The 16,781-nt window shown below is 43.9% G+C and overlaps 1 protein-coding gene and 3 non-coding genes across 4 annotated transcripts; all 4 read left to right on the top strand.

The window, feature by feature from the left end:
• Window positions 1-730: 730 nt before the first annotated feature.
• On the top strand, window positions 731-6,122 carry ATP5F1B (ATP synthase F1 subunit beta). Its single transcript, XM_075591418.1, has 10 exons — window positions 731-897; window positions 1,611-1,793; window positions 2,643-2,817; window positions 3,039-3,160; window positions 3,572-3,756; window positions 4,071-4,229; window positions 4,312-4,434; window positions 4,714-4,926; window positions 5,280-5,481; window positions 5,895-6,122. Exons 1-10 carry the CDS (start codon window positions 789-791, stop codon window positions 5,990-5,992), a joined length of 1,569 nt encoding a protein of 522 aa, XP_075447533.1. The 5' UTR covers window positions 731-788; the 3' UTR covers window positions 5,993-6,122.
• On the top strand, window positions 2,475-2,548 carry LOC142491774 (small nucleolar RNA SNORD59). Its single transcript, XR_012800525.1, has one exon. It is a non-coding gene; the product is annotated as a small nucleolar RNA SNORD59 (small nucleolar RNA).
• Window positions 3,403-3,476, top strand: LOC142491775 (small nucleolar RNA SNORD59). Its single transcript, XR_012800526.1, has one exon. It is a non-coding gene; the product is annotated as a small nucleolar RNA SNORD59 (small nucleolar RNA).
• Window positions 4,576-4,647, top strand: LOC142491773 (small nucleolar RNA SNORD59). The gene has a single exon (XR_012800524.1). It is a non-coding gene; the product is annotated as a small nucleolar RNA SNORD59 (small nucleolar RNA).
• Window positions 6,123-16,781: the final 10,659 nt, after the last annotated feature.

Raw genomic sequence — 16,781 nt, 5'->3', positions numbered from 1 at the left:
CCTGATTCGTGGTCCTCCGACCTCTGGATATCCTTCTCCAATCACCCCACCCCCCTGAGAAATAAAATTACACACACAAGAAAACAACAAATATGGCAGTGGGATGACAGATAAAAAGTCACAACATCATTTCCCAGTGACAGGGCACCATGGATCGACTCTCATGGACCCCCAATCACATAATTATAATAAACGTATAACCCCTATAAGAAAAATAATCCAGCAGCGCTGACTGCTGCTTTAACTTTGTGCATCATTGCACTACATTATTAATAATATTAAATCTACTGGTTATTATGAATGTTGCACCTTGACAGTTAGCATGAAATTTGACATAGATGTACATTTCTAGGACCCTATTAAATAGAATTTGAATGAGACTCTATTAAAGGCTATGAGTCCACTGATGCTGCAAGTGCTTGAGACTGAATCCCAGTAAGAGGGTCATTCTGATTTGACAGCTCTGCATAGACCCGATAAGCCACTCAGCTTCCTGCTAACTCCATGTCTGAAAGACACTGAAGGACATGACCGTGCAGGTCACAGTGCGTCATAAGTCCCGCCCCTCCAGTTATTGACACGCCCCTCAGCGCCTCTTTCCGACACTTCAGCAGCGCTCACCTCGACCAATGAGCTCACAGCGAAGGCTGCAGTGGCGTCAGCCCGCCCAATCGCAGCACTAGTCCCTCCCCGTGACGTGTTGTTGAGCGCGGCCCTTTATCCTTCTTGTACCCGCCCCCCGTTGGAGCTGCCGCTGAGTGCTGCTTCTCTTCGCTGCTGACGTCGCCATGTTAGGGGCTGTAGGACGCTGCTCCGCCGGGGCTCTGCGGGCTCTTAAACCTGCCTCTAGCCCACTCCAACTGGGGCTCCGCGGCTGCCCCGCGGCGCTGCACTCCCGTGAGTACCCGGGGACCGTAGGGGGCTTGCGGGAAGCGGTGACCTAGCGTTGTCATTGAGTGGCGTGTAGGCCTGCGCCTGCATTGTGCGAGCCCGGCCGCACCGCGCCCAGCACGTCCTGCTGCTGCCCCGGGCCCCGCGGAGGGAAGGTGTGTCTGTGCGCACACACATAGTGGAGTCCGGGCCTTCTGTCGGTCTCCCTGCTTCTGTCTCCCGTCTCAGGTTGGGATAGGAGCTCGGCGGAAGGGTATGATAGAGACCCGCATATAGCCTTTGTCCTCCTTGGACTTGCGCTCCCCTTCTCTCTTCTCCTCCTCCCCCCCCCCACCCCCAAGTGACATTGAGCTCTAGGTGACTGCAAGCTGGGACTAGGCCCGTGCACTGGACCCTGGTGTCCGGGCCTCCTCACATGCAGTGTCCATGCTGCCTCTCGCGGGTTGCATGGGGCGGTGTGCTGTCTATCTGGCACCTCTGAATGACTGCTCTTTACACGCTTTCGAGACCCCGTGTGAAGGTCATGTAAAGAGAGTGATTACTTAATAATGTTGCTGCAGGAATACAGCCCGTGTTATCAATGCGCAGTTTGGCAATTTAACTTCTCATTTGTAGGGTTTTTTTTTTTTTTAAACATGACCTTTAGATCTCCTGACCTGTCAATGACACGGCTCTCTATTACAATCCATTCACAAATCTAATTTACCTCTGCTTTCTAGGGAGAGATTATGCAGCACAGACTTCTCCAGCAGCCAAGGCTGGCACAGCCACTGGCCGCATTGTTGCGGTCATCGGTGCTGTTGTGGATGTCCAGTTCGATGAGGGACTTCCACCCATCCTAAATGCTCTGGAGGTCCAGGGCAGAGACACCAGGCTGGTACTGGAAGTTGCACAGCACTTGGGTAAGATTTTTAAATTTTAAAGTACTGGTAATAAAACTGATTATAAAGCAGAGGGAGTGCCTCACCTTGCTATATTGCCTCCTATGTCACAAGTGTAAGGGTTTGCTCTTAGTTTGGGTATGTATAATAATATTTTCTTTGCTTTACAGAGCAGGGACACTAGGATTAAACAGCAGAAAAGTATAGAAGACGAGGATTATAGTGCATTGTGTGTATGAATGTGTTTCTCAATGAGGCTGTCCATATTGCCCGTGGGTGCTACAGAGTAACCGTTCAGGGTTTTTTTTTTTTTTTTTTGTGACAGCTGCATCACGTGAGCAGTTCAACCAATGAGTGTGCAAACCAGCCTGCGTGACGTCACGAGCTCGCTCGGTCATGCGCGCACGCTGCAACTATATTCGTGGCCCGAGACTGCTTATTTATAAAATATTTTACCAGGAAGTAATACATTGAGTTACCTCTCGTTTTCAAGTGTGTCCTGCATTGCATGTAGAAAAGACCACTAGATGTCAAGATGTTTACGGCACTCAAGTTGTAAATAATATAATCTTTCTTTATTCCATCAACATGACTTTAAAAAGTGATATTTTGGGGCCTATAGACACTTTTTTTTTTTTTTTGTACCCTGTACTTTTTGCTGTTTAATTCTTTGTCTATATGCATACGTTAAGTTATTTTTCTCCTTCCTTGATGATCTTCAATCATGACTTTCGTTCTTCTGAATGTTCTGAAGCAACCTATTTGATCTGAGAAGGATATATAAGAAATGTTTGGAGAGGTTCTCTGTGTGGTAATACTTGAGTGACTGTACAGCTACTGGAGTGCATTTTCCTTTTTGTCTCCTCTCAGGTGAGAGCACTGTCCGAACAATTGCTATGGATGGTACCGAAGGTTTGGTGAGAGGGCAAAAGGTCCTTGATGTTGGCTCACCCATCAGAATTCCTGTTGGTCCTGAGACTCTTGGAAGAATCATGAATGTAATTGGGGAACCTATTGATGAAAGAGGCCCTATTACTACCAAACAGTAAGTTGCACTGGCTTGACTGTGTTCATACTGCAATACTATAAGTGGGGTTTCTTATCTATGAGGCCTGTGGTATTTCAATGGAGTGCATGAGTAAAATGTAAGATGTTCTCCTTGAGACTTGTGCAATATATAGCTGTCCTTTGTCTGGTGCTTTAACAGTTTATCTGCTGATGCACACTTCACTTCCACTTTGACATATTTATTTTTGCCTTCCATAGGACTGCTCCCATCCACGCAGAGGCACCTGAATTTGTGGAAATGAGTGTTGAGCAGGAGATCCTAGTTACTGGCATCAAAGTGGTAGATCTGCTGGCACCATATGCCAAAGGAGGAAAAATTGGTATGCTATAATAAAACATTTCACACTTTCCCTGTTCTGACATAATCCCATTAGAAGATGATTTCCAACAAGTTTGAGAGGTGTGTTATAAGTATTTAATTTTCTGCCAGCACAGTTCTCCAAACGTGTTTTTCTTAAACTCCACCTCTGTACTGCTAAAGGTGCCAATAATGCATCCAAGTTGTTGGTGGCAACAAGTATGTTAAGCCGCCTGCCTTACTCCATAGTTAAAACTCTCGTTTCCTTTACTGATGATTTCATTATTGACTTTCGTTCTTCTGATTTTTAGCTGAAGCAATTGTTGAATCTGAGAAGGAAACTTTGGGTAGATAACTACATAAAATCCGCTGGACTCAGTTGGCTCATTCATTGTTTTTTTTTTTTTTTGTTTTTTTTTTGTTTTTTTTTAAGGCCTGTTCGGTGGTGCTGGTGTAGGCAAAACTGTGCTAATTATGGAGTTGATCAACAACGTAGCCAAAGCCCACGGTGGTTACTCGGTGTTTGCTGGTGTAGGAGAACGTACCCGTGAAGGAAATGACTTGTACCATGAAATGATTGAGTCTGGTGTCATCAACCTGAAAGACACAACATCCAAGGTGCAAATGTTATAGATTTAAATCTCCAACCATTGAATTGTGGTTAAGATTCATACCTTGAGTATGGCTACCATTTTAACCAATAATTAACCAATTTTAAATGGTATGTTTTGAGAATGGGTCCTAACTTAAAATGATATATTTCACTCCATGTACAACTTTGAAGACATAGTCTCTGTAGATTATTTTAAACAGTTTGCTTTTCATCCCATTGAGATTCTGAGATTTGCTTTTCTTTAAACTGAAAATGGTACTTCGGCAACCTTGTTTTTTGAATATTTTAAAAATATATATATTTTAATCAACCTATATAGGTAGCACTTGTATACGGACAGATGAATGAGCCCCCTGGTGCTAGAGCCCGTGTAGCTTTAACTGGTCTGTCTGTTGCTGAGTACTTCAGAGATCAGGAGGGACAAGATGTGCTGCTGTTCATTGACAATATCTTCCGGTTTACCCAGGCGGGTTCAGAGGTAAGGGGGGGGGGGGGGAAGAACTGCCTGAGCATTTTGGTCCACAAGTTCTGTGTGATTCACACTTAATTTCTTGTAACAGGTGTCTGCCTTGCTGGGTCGTATCCCATCAGCTGTGGGCTACCAACCAACTTTGGCCACTGATATGGGTACCATGCAGGAGAGAATCACAACCACAAAGAAAGGGTCTATTACCTCTGTGCAGGTAAGCCAGCTGTGCCAAGTAATGCATTTATTTTCACAATCAGGAGGGAACTCTGTTATGAATTCTGATTTTATTGACTAATTGACATTCTAACTGTGATTATATAATCTGTAGTCCAAAATGCCAACCTAACTTCCATTGCCTACTATGATGAGTAACTCTTGACTTTCGTTCTTCTGAGTTTGCTGAAGCCATTCATTATATCTGAGAAGGCAATGATTAGTTGTGGCTTGTCCTTGCTATTCTCTTTCTGGAGAGTGACTTTCTTTTATTCATTAGGCTATTTATGTGCCTGCTGATGATTTGACTGACCCTGCTCCTGCCACCACCTTTGCCCACTTGGATGCCACTACTGTACTGTCTCGTGCCATTGCTGAACTGGGTATCTATCCTGCTGTGGATCCCCTGGATTCAACCTCCCGTATCATGGACCCCAACATTGTAGGACATGAGCATTACGACGTTGCCCGTGGAGTGCAGAAGATCCTGCAGGTAGGTGTAAACTCTATGAGCAATCTGGAGACTGGTCATCTAATAGCCCATTTTGCGATCGGTGGTTCCATGAGTAAAGGTCCTGATTGAAAATTTTGTGAGTGGGGAGGGGGGTTCCCTCGGAGCATGGTTCAAATGCCAGTGTCCACTCCTTTTTTTTAATCTGCGAGTCACTTAATCTAGTTCTGGTGTCTGAGGCACAGGGAGGTTGTCAGGGGACAATTGTACTTGCACAATTCTATGTACAGTGCTGTATACTCAGTGCTACAGAAGAGGAGAAAAGGACTCATGGACTTGCAATGTCGGCCCTTACAACAAATGTGTATTTTTTTTTCTTCCTCTTTCCCCTCCAGGACTACAAGTCCTTACAAGATATCATTGCCATCTTGGGTATGGATGAATTATCAGAAGAAGATAAATTGACCGTGGCCCGTGCCCGCAAGATCCAGCGTTTCCTGTCTCAGCCCTTCCAGGTGGCTGAAGTTTTCACAGGGCATCTGGGTAAATTGGTCCCATTGAAGGATACCATCAAAGGATTCCAACAGATTCTTGGAGGTAAAATGTTTTGTAGCAGTTTCTCTTTTTTATTTTTTTTTTATTTTAAAGGTGTTAGTATCCAAGACAATCTATTAAACAAACTGAGGTAACCGGTCTCACTTCATAAGGGTATACGTAGTTGACCTTGTAAACATGTTCTTTAAAGGGCAGCTGATGTGACAATCTTGCTCAAAACAATCTTCATGGGTGAAGGTATGTTGGGCTGCTATACTTTGGTACTACATACCTCTTGTTCAGGATGTAGGTGAGGGAAATGCATTTGAGCCAGGATAGTGCTGTTTCATATACAAGTGTTGTCTGTTTTTAGTATTGATTTGGGTTGGGGAGGGGGAAGGAATATATATTACCATTTCTACATATTGTCTGTCACCTGTCTGAACAGAAGTTTATTAATGTTTTTTGTCCCACAGGTGCATACGATCACCTGCCAGAACAGGCTTTCTACATGGTAGGACCCATCGAAGAAGCTGTGGCAAAGGCTGAGAGACTTGCAGAAGAACACTCTTAAAAGGACTTCTTGCTTTGTTCCACAAAAGCACTTTCATAACACCTTCATCCCTAAAGTGACGCTTTATGCCTGTCTATCTGCTCATGTTGGCATAGTGTATTTAAAGTTTCAAATAAAACTGTAAAGACCATGTGTCTGCCATGTTGTATTATTCAATGTCTTGGTCCTAGATTAAATTGGCTCTGACCATGTTTTGGTTATTCTGTGGTGTTTTACTGATGAGACAATAGCCTGCTTGGTAATATCAGTGCTTTCAAAGCCGGTGAGTGGTCCTAATTAACTCGCTGATCTGACATCAAACAACCTATCTATTTGGAATCTTCTTTGTAGTAAGGCAAGTAAAGATGCTGCTAATGTCCATGTAAAGTAATTGACACTTATCCCCAAATAATTTTTATATTATATAGGAAAAATTTCATAGGTGGGAAGCTTGGCCCAAATGGTAAACAGAAGGCATAGGAGCTACATAAGTCTTATACCTTTCAACTGTACCTATTTTAAGCATGCAGTGTACTTGGTTTCTATGATCTGTATCTATTTCTAGTTGCAGCGGTGTGAGATGTGCAACATTGTCTTTAATGTGGCGAGTGGCAATTTGTGCCAAATGTTCAAAAATATTGAGTGTGGTTTTTGCAAACTTGCACGAGTCAAAAAAAATGGCACGTTCAGTGTGTGCTGCTTAATCCCACATGCTCAACTAGTGTACCTATTTTATTTAACAGGTCTGTGTGTATCATTTCTGTAGTTGCAAGACAGATATGTAAAAAGAGCTCCACACTGGCAATGTTAAAATGATCTTTGCCTTTCAAACTTTTGTTCAAGAGGATATAGCATTACTTGGCACTACTTTGGGGCCACTCGGGTGTTTGTCCCAGGCGTTCTCTTGATGGCTCCAATAGATAACAGCTTTTCATGATGGCTGCTGCTGGGCAGCAATTAGGGATGAGTTGCTCAGCGAGAGAAGACACCGACTCTAAACCACGACACTGCATTTGAATTGGGAACCTGCTTCAATTACTGGTGTTGAATGCTTGTGACCTTGGGCAAGTCACATTTTATCTCTGTGCCTCAGGCACCAAAATCATAAATTCATCTGAGCAAAGAGGTCAAATTCTTATGTGCTACATACAGCACGCTACAGCAATTGTGAAACGCTGTGTGTCCCATTCAGGGAAAAGTGCTATACGAAAAAGTTATTGGCAGGTTACGGACTATGTAATAGTTGATTTATAATACATGCAGGATGGTGGACCACTACTATGTATATAATTGATCTTTGCCAAGTCATAGTTTGGGAAACATTACTTTAGAACTGTTTTGAAACTACTTTAAGGTTTGTTTATTTTAAATGTTCTCTAGTTCACTACATTTTTAAATAAAAAGCTGTTTGTTTTTCCCCAAACACTTGTAAGCACATTCAGATGTATCTGGGCAGGTCTGCAACTCTGACTTTCTCCATTCTCTTAGCATACAATGTGATACTGGGTAATGACATACAAATGAGCAGTGTCACCTTTTGCTACTTGGCACATACACCAATGTACATTTAAAAAAAAATAAAAAAAAATTTGTTTCTCCCCCCCCCTCTCTCTTCTACCCCCCCATCCCCATTCATTGGTGAAAGAGATGAACATAAGTAGCTTTTATAGACAAAGTGAGCAGGCCCAAAGAGGAAAGTTTATTTTATATGGGATGTAAGGGCTCGCTCAGACTGCTACTTCAGCTTGCGTTCGTGCCTCCGCCGTATGCTCCTGCAGCCTAGCGATCTCTGCTCAAACTGCAGGAGTCGGGTCGCGGGGGGTGCAACAAACACATCACAGAGCTGGTTTGCCTTTATTGGCTGAACCAGCTCACGTCACGCGACTAGCACCAAATTTCAATTTTGGTTGTGGCGGCAAAATGTCGCAGCGACAACGCTGCAATTTGCAGCCGGTGGCGTTTTCAGTTTAGAAATTCCCACCGAACAATCAGAAGTTGTGACGCACGCACGTCGCAACGCGGCCTAAATATTGTAACTATTTGGATATGTCTGAAGATGCCAATTGCATTGATAAGTTGCCAAATATTTGTTTTTTCATCGACTGTGGAGCTGCCTCTGTTAAAGGGTGCAACTGCCTTTTACTTTCTAAAACACTTTTTTTCCCCCTTGGCTCTTTAAAAGAATGTTTCTCTACATTCCTCACACACCAACTTCTTTACTCACTTTGTTTATTTTAGTATAGGGATGAAGCAAAGAAAAATAAGGGTCTTAGGAGTGAACAAAATGAGCTATGGGTTTCAGTAGATGTTGATTAGAGACGATCAGCATATCCAAAATAAAGTGAGCTTCCCCTATCCCACTATAATGGTTCATATAGAAAGGACCCCTTGCACCTTTTCTGCGTGGGTGGGGAGAAACACTCTCAAATCCCTGTTGCCTGGTATAGAACAATATACAGGCATACCCCGCATTAGCGTACGCAATGGGACCGGAGCATGTATGTAAAGTGAAAATGTACTTAAAGTGAAGCACTCCCTTTTCCCCCACTTATATGAATGTACTGTACTGCAATCGTCATATACGTGCATAACTGATGTAAATAACGCTTTTGTAACAGGCTCTATAGTCTCCCCGCTTGCGCACAGCTTCGGTACAGGTAGGGAGGCGGTATTGCTGTTCAGGACGTGCTGACAGGCGCATGCGTGAGTTGCCGTTTGCCTATTGGGCGATATGTACTTACTCGCGAGTGTACTTAAAGTGAGTGTCCTTATAGCGGGGTATGCCTGTAGCAGGTAGAATGAGATGCATCGTTGATTCCTGTTGCATAATGTTACTGCATGCACTTGTAGAGCAAATAACAGCACCAGTGTTGGTACATGTGATATGCAACACTTTCAAATTGTGTATTTTTAGCTTAATGTGGATTTAAAAGTCGCAATCTGCACTGATTAACATTTTTTCTTTGCATGTTTTTATTTTTAATAATACAGTAAATGAGCTTTCCTTGGCAAACAGGTATGGATCAAAAGAACATCCGCTCCAGGAAAAAAGGTAAGGTGCTCACCAGCAATGGAGGGTTAAAAACAACTTTAATGAACTACATAAAAAACAAAGAGAGGAACAGTGCTAACTACTCTCCCATGCTCACTGTGGCGCTTTCTCAAGGAGTGACAAAGTGGGGGAGGTCAGGAACATTTAAACCTCCCACGGTCATGCAAAACAGCTGATAATAATAATTAAATTAGCCTTGCAGAACCAACAAAGGATAGATAGAACAGAGGGTAAGAAAAAGAATAAGAAGAACAAGGACAAAAGGGGAAAAATTAAGAATCAAAGAAATGATGAAACATAATAAAAATAATAAATAAAAAAATAAAGAATAAAAAGTGGGAAAAAAAAAACATTACCTCACCTTATTAACATCCTAAATGTGTACATCGCAACCAACTAAATACATAAAATGATCTTAACTGTTAACATTAATAAGGAAGTGATCATCAAAAGCAAAAAATAATAATTGTGATATATATATCATAAAAGATACATAGTAACACTAGCATATAAACCATTATTTTAAAGAACAAATGTCCTAGAGCAAACAACCATATCTATTTAAGCAAAAAATAACAATCAACTCATGTATAAAAATGAAATTAAAACATTGCATAAATAACATAAATAAAAGAAAAAGAAAAGAAAAAACAAATACTAACTGACACGTGCTGAGAAAATAAAAATGGATGTAACTGGATATGCATAAAAACACTATGGAGGGAGATAAAACAATGGTTTACCAAACAGGGCAAAGATGAAGAATTAATTAAATGTTTGTAAAATAACAAATACAAACAATGAAGATGGAATTCAAATGTCCAACTTAAATACAAGTGAACTTGTATTTGAAATAAATAATAACAAAAAATGTTTAATAACTAGAAAATCATAGAAAAAACTATAAAAATCTATAGAAAACATTTAAGATCCCAATCAATGTTTAGCCCGTTAGGTACCAGCGTATCAAGCGTGAAGATCCAAAAAGCCTGTATATATAAACAACGATTATAATTTTTTGCTTTTGATGATCATTTGCTTTTGATGATCACTTCCTTATTAATGTTAACAGTTAAGAAGATCATTTTATGTATTTAGTTGGTTGCTATGTACACATTTAGGATGTTAATAAGGTGAGGTAATTTGTTTGTTTTTTCACTTTTTATTCTTTATTTTTTTATTTATTATTTTCATTATGTTTCATCATTTCTTTGATTCTTAATTTTTCCCCTTTTGTCCTTGTTCTTTCTTTCTTATTCTCTTTTCTCTTCTTTCTCTTACCCTCTGTTCTGTTCTATCTATCCTTTGTTGGTTCTGCAAGGCTAATTTAATTATTATCAGCTGTTTTGCATGACGGTGGGAGGTTTAAATGTTCCTGACCTCCCCCACTTTGTCACTCCTTGAGAAAGCGCCACAGTGGGTGTGAAACGCGTGGGAGAGTAGTTAGCACTGTTCGTCTCTTTGTTTTTTATGTAGTTCATTAAAGTTGTTTTTAACCCTCCATTGCTGGTGAGCGCCTTACCTTTTTTCCTGGAGCGGATGTTCTTTTGATCCATACCTGTTTGCCGTCGTCTGTGAGGATCTTGCTACACCACCGGAAGCCACACGGGAGACGCATTCATTCTGGCAGCGTCAGGGAAGCAGCTGAAGGAAGGGACTCAGGACGCTGTATTATAGTGAGTAAGGCTCCTCCACACCGGGCTATGGGGACTATGTGAATATATTTCACCTTATTGTCCCTGTGTTGTTCCCCTCCTGTCCTCCCTAACATCCATATATACTTATCACTGCATCACTGCTTATTCCCCATCACCCGGTGTTGGCTCCATATATTGTTATTCTTAGTGCCTTAGTGCACTTGCAGCCGCACCACCTGGAGCTTGTACGCGGTTTTTGTTCTCTGCAGTGAGCTTTCCTGGGAATGCTTTTCTTTTTTAAATCCGTTCAAGATGAGATGAGATGAGCTGTAGAAATATGAAGTGTCCTGGAGGTCAAATAGGTTGTTACCCAGAGTCCAATGCAGTCTGAGGTTACCATGGTAAACTCTGACACCAGAGATGAACAAACAACTGTTCTTGACTTAAAGTACCATGCACCGGAAAAACGCCATAAAATGTGTAAATATCCATTTTCTCTTATCGGGGCTGTGGCCTTGAAGGAATTTTTGCATGGTACTGTAGGAATTCCCAAGTATAAATAATGTTTGGAAGCAAATATTTTATTTGATCAATAATTGACGTTGCCATGAAGGACCGGTAGCACTTGCAGAGGGTAAGAATCTCGGGTTCCCTGGAGCTCACATTAACATGGTTCAGCTCCGGAGACCCTTCATATCTAATTTTTTTTAAAGTTGTAATGCTCCTTTAAATTGGTTAAAATACCGTTAAAATAATGATTTCATTCTATTTTGAATTGGAGTATCCCTATTAATCGGATCCTGCAAATCTATAAACATTTAAGTTTAAAAAAAAAAAACAGGTAATGCTCAGGGGACAAGACTATTGAGGTAAACTCATATATGCTTCTGCAGGGGTTTGCTTCTTTCTCCTAATGATGATTCACAGAAGTGGGTCTAAGGCCCAGATTAACTAACGGGTGGTAAGATTTAGCACGCCTTAACTCCCATTAGTTTAAATTGTGTTACAAATTAGCACTATTTTGTGAATCTGTGCCTAAATAGCAGGTTTGCCTGTCAGACTATAACATGCCTATTCAATAACTTTTCAGATTTGTGCTCTTGTTAAATAGTTGAAGGCTCCCAATTCTGTAAAAAACAAATAAAAAAAGTGTTGAAAGGCTCAAACGGGGCACGCTTATGTCCGCCATCAATGTACTGGAGATTGAGTTGGGGGCAGCTCTAAAAATGTGATCCAAGATACCTTATTCATAAAACATAATTTTAACAAAAAACATATGGGATACCTGGCGCTTAATACAGTAGAAAGTGTCCATACAGTGCAGTCCTTTAAATGTCCAAATGATGTTCCCAACCAAAATGACGATTGCAGTTGGATTCGTTAGTCCCCCCTAATAAAGTGTTTAAGAAAAAACACAAATTGCGCAGTATATCTGGACAGGTGCATACAGGACAATACGACCACAGTGAACTACTTACAAGATAAATCTTGCAACTTTCAGTTGAGAGGATCTGTGCTTTAACCTCTTCCTTGCTGTGATCACGAATCCCACGCAAATCTTCTCAATCCTCCTCTTCTTTAGCCTCTCCCAAGTAGATATTCGGAAGGCATAACTTTAACAAGCCTTTATCTTAAAAGTGAGGAGGAGAATTGAATGTGTGATACAGGATTTGATAGGAAGGCAGGAGAGGGATTTCAGCAGGGGAGATGCTGATACAGATTTAAGGAAAGAGTAGAGTGATTCTGGCAGCAGCGTTGCGGATAGATTGTAGGAGAGGCTGGACAGCAGGAGGTTACAGTAGTCGAGACGGGAGAGAATGAGGGACTGTGTTAGAGGTCTAGGAGTCGAGCAACAGAGGAAAGGGTGTATCTCTGTAATATTGCAGAGGAAAAAATGACAGCATTTAGCTACCTTTTTAATGTGAGAGAGGAGTCTAATGTGACCCCTAGGCAGTGTGCTTGTTCTACTGAGTTTATGATAGTGCTTCTAACAGTAATGTGGAAGGAGGTAGTAGGACCAGGTTTGGGAGGAAATATGAGGAGCTCCGTTTTTGACATATTAAGTTTAAATTGGCGGAGGGCCATCCAGGATGATAAAGCAGAAAGACATTCAGAAACTTTGGTCTGTACAGCAGGTGTAAGGTCGAGTTGAAAAGAACATTTGTGTGTCATCAGCATAGAGGTGATATTTTAACCCAAGAGAAGTGATTAGGTCACCTAGCGAGAGTGTGTAAAGAGAAGAGGTACCAGGACAGAGCCCTGGGGGTACCCCCACAGAGAGATCAGTAGAGGAGGAAGTGTTAGCAGAAGAGATACTGAAAGTACAATGGGAGAGTGTCAGGACATCGCGTCCGGTTCCTGCCTTCCCTCACCTGCGCCTCCTTGCCCGGTCAGACCGTGCGGCCCGCTCCTCCGGCAGCCTCCTTCCCGGCAGCGCATCACCCCCGTCTCCCAGGGGCGCGCGGCGGCTCCAATCCACACACGCGACTCAGCGCGCCGTACTCCCGTCGCGTGCATGCACGTCTCTTAAAGAGACAAGCACCAGTAGGAATGCATGGACTAATCTCAAGGGGGCTACACCTGAGTTTCATCCTGCCTCAGCCTATCACAGGTGTAACACTTCTCCCTGTTCATCCTGATTGGTTCCCTTCTGTATATATGCTTCAGTCACCCTTTGGCCGTCGCTGAGAATAGATCTTCTATGCACCGTGTTCACTTGCAGCCTGAGTACCTGTTTTCGTTATCTCGCTTACCTGTTGTGACCCTGCTTGTACCTGACCTGTCTCTTCTTGTCCCCCTCAACCTTGGCTTGACTAAACGGACTTCTACGCTCTCCTATCCTCGACTACGGCGTACGGATTTCGACTACACTACGCTCTCTAAACCCGGACCATAGGCAAGTACCCGTACCCTCTCCACTCTCCTATCCTGACCCTGCTACGTTCACGACTCTACAATCCGGACCCACCCCTGTGGCTTAGAGCGGTGGTTATATATATTCCCCACCTTGGCCCTGCGGTTCAGTCCAGGTTGCAGTGAGCAGTCGTGACATTATGCTCAGCCCAACGCACCTGGACCCCGCTGAGGTGGCCCAACAATTACAAAGAATTGAATCTATGTTTAAACAGGTGGAAAAATGTTTGAATCAAAATAAATCAACGGATGGAGGGGTTCCAACGATCACTAGGAGATTTGGATACCCGGGTTACCACCCTCCAACCCGCTGCACTTCCGCCTGCTGTACCGGCACCTATTCCTGCTCCGCTCTCCCTGAGGTCATCTCCATGGCTTCCGAACCCTAACCGCTATGGAGGCGATCCCTTGACATGCCGGGGTTTCCTAAACCAGTGCTCCATATAGTTTGAATTACTGCCTGCAGACTTTCCTTCTCCTCGCTTAAAGGTGGCGTACATTCTCTCTCTCTTGACGGACGACGCTCTGGCCTGGGCCTCACCAATTTGGGAGCGAAGACCAGATCTCACGTCTGACGTGGACCGATTCACTGCAGAGTTTCGAAGAGTTTTTGACACTCAAGGAAGGTAACGGCAGCCTCTTCTCTCCTAAATATATCCCAGGGGAACCGCACGGTGGCGCGCTACGCCCTCGAATTCCGCACAATTGCCACCGAGACGGGGTGGAATGACAAAGCATTGTCGGCGGTGTTCTGGCAAGGGCTGTCCGATAATCTCAAGGACGAACTGGCATCATTGGAACGTCCATCGGGATTAGAGGAGTTAGTGGCCCTGTGTATACGGATGGATCAGCGTCTCCAAGAAAGGAAGATTGAGAAAGGTAAGCGCTCTCGAAGTTCACCTACATATCTTCCCTCTCCAATCCCCAGCAGTAATTTCCCAGCCGTAGCTGTGGAGGAACCCATGCAACTCGGACTCACCTGTCTGTCTACCGAAGAGAGACAGCGAAGACAACGTTCGGGACTTTGTATGTATTGCGGCAACAAGGTACACCTAGTCGCTACCTGCCCCTTAAAGACGGGAAAAGCCAACGCCCAGTGAAGATTGGGGGAACTACACTGGGAACCATGTCCCATTCCTCTTCCAAACCTCTTACCAGGATCCATATTCCCGTCACCTTGTCCGGAGACAACTTTAAGACGACCACACGCGCCTTTCTGGACTCCGGGTCAGGGGGCAACTTTATCGACCAGAAATTTGTGAAGAGAAACAAGATACCCTTAATCTCTAAAGATCGTCCAGTGGGCCTCGAGGCAATCGACGGGCGTCCTCTCCAACCGGCCTTTATTATCCTTCAAACCATCCCTCTGTTTCTTCACTCCCCAGGCGGCCATTCTGAGACTTTACAACTCGATGTTATCCACTCACCATATGCATATATCATTCTAGGCCTACCGTGGCTCCAACAACACAACCCAGATGTGGATTGGACCGGTACTTTGCCTATCCGTTGGAATACTCTGTGCCAGGAGAGATGTCTGGACACACCCAAGACCCTCGCCGGATTAGTACTACTGGATCCTGGAGATTCTCTACCTGAGATATACCACGAGTTCCGGGACGTATTCGACAAAGGTCAAGCCGAAGAGCTACCGCCCCATCGCTCTTTCGATTGTCCCATCGACCTCCTACCAGGTGCCACTATTCCCCGTGGTTGCTCCTATCCTTTATCCGCACCAGAGACCCAGGCCATGAGGCAATATATACAAGAGAACCTCCTCAGGGGTTTCATCCAAAAGTCTTCCTCACCCGCTGGTGCAGGATTCTTCTTCGTTAAAAAGAAGGACGGGTCTCTCCGACCCTGTATAGACTATCGGGGGCTCAACAAAATAACTGTTAAGAACTGTTACCCTCTCTCTCTGAATTATTTGACAGGCTTCAAGGAGCCACAGTCTTCACGAAACTGGACCCAAGAGGGGTATACAACCTGGTGAAGATCCACCATGGAGATGAGTAGAAGACGGCGTTCAACACTCGCGACGGACACTATGAGTATTTGATGATGCCCTTCGGTTCGTGCAACGCACCCACAGGTGTTCCAGGAATTTGTGAACGAGATTTTCAGGGATCTACTTGACCAATACGTAGTCGTAAATCTGGACGACATCCTGATCTGTCCTTGACCACTCCGAAGATGTGAGACAAGTTCTCCAGAGATTACGCACTAATCATCTCTTCGCTAAATTAGAGAAGTGCCAATTTCATCGGCCCTCCACCACGTTCCTGGGTACATCATATCCAGTACTGGCTTGACGATGGATCCGGATAAAGTCAAGGCTATCATTGAATGGCCACGACCACTATCTCTCAAGGCTGTCCAGAGGTTCCTGGGCTTTTCAAATTACTACCGGAGGTTCATCCAGGGCTTCTCCGCAGTAGTCGCACCTATCACTGCACTAACCAAAAAGGGAGCCGATCCGGCTCACTGGTCTACCGAAGCTATTGAAGCCTTTGAGAGACTAAAGAAGGCCTTCATATCCGCACCCAAACCCTGCACTACCCTTTACCCTCGAGGTGGACGCCTCCGATGTCAGAGCTGGCATAGTACTCTCCCAGAGAAGGGATCTCCAAGCAAGACTCCATGTGCATTTTTTTCTAAAAAAAAAAATCTGCCGCTGAGAGAAATTACGACGTGGGGAATCGCTCACTTCTCGCTATCAAGATGGCCTTGGAAGAATGGAGGCACTTCCTGGAAGGTACCACAACCCCTATCACCATCTTGACGGACCATAAAAATCTTCTTTATATTGAAGGGGCTCGTCGCCTAGGATCTCGCAAGGGACGTTGGGCTCTATTCTTCACCCGCTTTAACTTCGTGATTTCCTACATTCCGGGTTCCAAGAACATCAAAGCGGATGCACTCTCCCGGCAGTTCTTAACTGAGGACAAAACCCCGGATCAACCCGAGCCGATACTTCCCCCGACATGCATTCTTGCCACAAACGTCTTAAGCGCTCTTCCTGAGATCACGAAGGCACAGAACACCATCCGGAGGGCATCCTGGTTTCTGAGGGACGGCTGTTTATTCCCCCCACCTTTCACAGACAGGTCATGGTGTGGTGTCACGCTTCTAAGACGGCAGGTCACCCTGGTACTAGGAGGACTATTGATCTCTTGGAACGCACCTTCTGGTGGCCCGGTATGTGTAA

Source organism: Ascaphus truei, chromosome 3 (assembly GCF_040206685.1).
Source record: "Ascaphus truei isolate aAscTru1 chromosome 3, aAscTru1.hap1, whole genome shotgun sequence".
Lineage (NCBI taxonomy): Eukaryota > Metazoa > Chordata > Amphibia > Anura > Ascaphidae > Ascaphus > Ascaphus truei.
The sequence above is the reverse complement of the archived record's forward strand: the minus strand, read 5'-3'. Positions and strand labels throughout refer to the sequence as shown.